Here is a 4380-nt window from a genome sequence, read left to right as displayed (position 1 = left end):
TACCTATTGTACATAAAAAGTGCTGGGAGCTTGACGAAATCTTCATGGATAAGAGTAGAGAGGTACATGTTGTTGGAAAGTCCCTTATATTTAGCAATTCGCCGCATCTCTTTTTGAATAAATATAATTAAAATAGTTATGATATTTAAGCTCCCAGCACTTTCTGGATACACAGAGGTCTACTCTACAGGATGACATTTTTTTTTAAATAATTGGATAGGTTAAGCCCTTGCACTGGGCATGTTTATGAACCTCAGCTTTGGTCACCTATTTTTAGACGAATCACGTGACTGGGTGCCCCCGAGACAACAAAAAATATGCTTGTGCATTAAGAAACCCCCAACATTATAATATAAATATTTGGTTCCAGACTTGTTAAGATAACTACAAAATAAACGAAAATTTAATATCACACAGTTTATACTTGTTAAATTCCACACTTTTTCATATATCCTTCCTTAACGTAGCTGAGTTTACAGGCAAGTGGCATAAATTAAAAAAAATGCATAGACCTTTTAAACTTTTGAAAAGTCTAAACATAATTCCAAACAAATACATTTTTTTTTAACTTTAAGCAAAATTACTTACTTTACTTGATTTGACTCAGCCATTGCAAAATAAACTCTGTTGTATTAATGTAGATGTCACAAAATTTAGGAAGGTATGGTGGACAGATGGATATGTATTAATTGGCTCCCTTAATATATACTTCTTTTTTGGGGCGTTTTTAATAATTGTCTATATAAGTTTGTTCAGATTTTCTGGCGATTCAAAAATGTTTGTTTCAAAAGGTCAAAAGTTTGGGGGAAAAGCACAGACGCTAGCAAAAAATATTTCACGCCAGGTCCAAAAGGCACTTTCTGCAGAAATTGCGCCAAAACTTAATGTCACGTTTTCGACACCCTTGCTAGCCTTCATTAAAACGCGATAAGAGATAGCTATTTATTTAACCTCATTATGTTAAAATGCAAACTGGAAAAGAGCTAGATATTATACTTGTATGCGTTATCATATACGATATAGGTACAAGATGTCCTATATACTTTGGGCACAGGCACCTGACGTTATTTATTTTTCTTTTGATTAAAAAATATACCCCCTACCTAATAAAACACAGGGGTACTGTTTTCATGGTACCCCTTAGTATTTATTTCGTCAGGTATACATATAATTAGAAAAAAAAACTTTATCATAACTGATGTACTTACTGGAATAATTTTTGATTGAATTGACATTTATATAAACTGGTCTCAAGTACTCTTGTATTATGAATGGAAATGGTAACTCAATCTACATTATATGTGCATCATGTGTATTTGTACAAACTCGGGCACAATGATTTAATTGTCATTTTATTAATGCGTAATTATAATAAATGTACTAATGCCTGCTGTGGACCCTTAAGTGCCCCCCCCCCTTCTCTTAACATTTTGATTTGAATTTATTTACACCAATTAAAGAAATGGGCATCTATAGCTAATCTATATTTCAACGGGCCAAAATTTTGTTATGTTTGCAATAAAATGTAAAAATAATCATGTGTCAACAACATGTCCGAAAAATGCGCGCGGCGACCTTTTAACCTCAGTGTACAGTGTCGGTCATCAGATGTCACGAGAATGCAACCCCGGGATATCATATACCCTAGTTCAGTTGCAGAAGCTATGTGCGTCTTACAAGTCATCTTTGCAATTTTTGCCCTCGTGGTTCAACATTCCTCCCCCTTGCCAATAGAAAGAGGGGTAAAATTGTGTTTTTTACCGTGCAGAGAAGTCCGTGTGAATGCAAGTGAAATTCGGGAAGTTTTTGTAAGTAACTGCGAACTGACCAAAGTCACGATCGTGGGAGACCCGCGGACTGTCAAGGTCCGGGACTCTAGAGGACCATGTGGTAAGTTTAAACACTTTTATTAATATATGGTTAATTTCTTTCCCATGATGTTTTTCAAGATAAGTTGAGAATTATGTTCTCATGTGTTCTGCAACGAGATAAATTGTTTTGTGACACTCATTTTTCGCGGGGAATGAAAGCTCGAGAGAAAAATCGATGTTAATTTAGTACCCCTTCCGATTACACACTTATTTGTTGATTTTACATGGGGAAAAAAGCACCGAAGTTCACACCAGCACCGATGTTTAAATTTAGGTCAGACTGATAGCGTGAAAAATGTATGAATGAATGTCACGTGACTAAGACCTCGTGTTTACTGTCACATGACCAATACAATTGCACCAAATTTACTATGAAATATGTGTAGTAAATAGTAGAAACACTTTATACTATTCCAGCTCTTTTGTTTATTTTATTATGACTAGAGCGTTTTCATTGTTTTTAGTCATTAATTGAGGGAAAATGTATGACTCTAGGTCTGACATGATAAGATTGAAAATAGCTTGAAATAGTGTAGTAAGTTACACATGTGAATGGATCGAGTGTTCAAGTATTAGGAGAATACCTAAACCAAATAAAACATTAGTAAATTCACCATTTCCATTCTAGCAAAAGTAACATGTGCTTTTATAAAGAAAATTAAATGAAAAGTGTTAGTATCTTTTTTTTTAGCAGAGGAATCGACATTGACAACAACATCGTCTAGCACCACATCAACGTCGACAACAACGCCCTCTAGCACCACATCCACGCTGACAACAACGCCCTCTAGCACCACAGCAATGTCGACAATAACATCGTCTAGCACCACATCCAGGCTGACAACAACGCCCTCTAGCACCACATCCACGCTGACAACAACGCCCTCTAGCACCACAGCAATGTCGACAACAACATCGTCTAGCACCACATCAACGTCGACAACAACGCCCTCTAGCACCACACCAACGTCGACAACAACGCCCTCTAGCACCACATCTCATGGTACTTTAGTTTGACTAAGTTAGCTGAACTGAAAGCTCATACATGTAACCCTTTTTAATGTGTATCATTTATTAATTTGACTTTTGTGTTGCAGAATCAAAATGTGATGTCTTGAAGAGGTTGATTATCAACTTCAAAGAGGATGACGGAGAGACGCTATCAGATAAAGCCTGGGGTAATCCCATAGATTACATTATTCTGACTATATGTTGTGTAATATTAATTTTTGTGGTAATATTGTGTAGGAAACAATGCAGACATGTTTCCGGCAAAGGAAACAAAAGAATGTTTATAAACCAAAAACTACAACAATGCGTGATCTGAGTTTTAGAAATTCCAATTTTAGAAATGATGTTGAATATGGTGATGATGAGGATGAAAGTTTTTAAGATTACAAAAACTTTTATTTTGTATCTGGAATTTAAACAAAATCAACCATTATTTAATTTATAAAGGATTATTCATTTTTTTAAATGTATTTTAGGATTTTTAGCATGGGCCATAGCCACTACTCTGGCTGTAGGATTGATTGTGCTAAAAAAAATGGCTCAAGCATTTCCTACAAAAGCACTCCGATACTCCTTCAAGCACTCAACCCTCCACCGAAACCCCTACATGTACCAACCCTAACAGCAGCCAAATCCCTTTGATTCAGCACACCCCTGATTCACAGGCTACGACACTTCACCGATTTCAGAATGCAGCATTACAATGGAACCAGTTGCCTCTAGAACCAGAATGAAGTGTACAAAACTATTTTAAAAGTGTGAAAATGTTAATTTTTTTTTAAGTCTGTTCTACATTTCATTTTTATTTTTTTTTTTTAGAAGGAAAGTACTTTTACATGTTGTAAAGTATACTAGGCAAAAGTTTGTAGATTTTTGTAATCTAAAAAATCTTTTACAGTTAAGATTATGTTGAGCCAAATTTTTTTTTTGGTTTTAAATACTTACAAGAACATTTTAAATTACTCAGAAAACTCTCTCAGGTAAATAATTGATTATAATCTAATTTCATTATTTTTTAAATGTTGAAATCAAAAAATGTGTAGCTTTCTTTTTTTTTTTTTTTTTTAATTGTAAAACGACTTTCTACTCATCAATACTCAGATAAGTATTTTATCATTTATTTCAGCATTTAAAAAAGTCAGTTTTGACTATATACTTCATTGTAAATGTACGGCTTAAATTTTTGTGATGCATTAAAATTTTTGGTATTTTTAAAAACACCTGTGCTGATCAAATGAAAACTATCAATTTTATCAGTATAACAATTTTTTCAGCACAGTTTATAATTTTTGTTAACATTTGTCAAGACATGCAGGAATACTAGTGATTTTTAAAAATAAAAAAAATTATTTGTTTTTCCTGAGAAAAAAAATAAAAATTAGCTTTTACTTTTTGACAAGCATCTGTATATATATATATATATATATATATATATATATATATATATATATATATATATAATTTTTTTACAATATAAGTTTGTCCTGTATTGTATTTT

General features: G+C 33.3%; 1 protein-coding gene across 1 annotated transcript; it reads left to right on the top strand.

The window, feature by feature from the left end:
• The first annotated feature begins 1550 nt into the window (after positions 1-1550).
• On the top strand, positions 1551-3504 carry LOC133198455 (uncharacterized). The gene is made up of 4 exons (XM_061334545.1): positions 1551-1890; positions 2563-2874; positions 2969-3049; positions 3359-3504. The coding sequence occupies exons 1-4, from the start codon at positions 1551-1553 to the stop codon at positions 3502-3504; spliced, it is 879 nt and encodes a 292-aa protein (XP_061190529.1).
• Positions 3505-4380: the final 876 nt, after the last annotated feature.

This window comes from Saccostrea echinata, unplaced genomic scaffold, assembly GCF_033153115.1.
Source record: "Saccostrea echinata isolate AGI-Se365-2 ecotype Australia unplaced genomic scaffold, CSIRO_AGI_Sech_v1 ptg000033l, whole genome shotgun sequence".
Classification (NCBI taxonomy): Eukaryota; Metazoa; Mollusca; class Bivalvia; order Ostreida; family Ostreidae; genus Saccostrea; species Saccostrea echinata.
The sequence above is the reverse complement of the archived record's forward strand: the minus strand, read 5'-3'. Positions and strand labels throughout refer to the sequence as shown.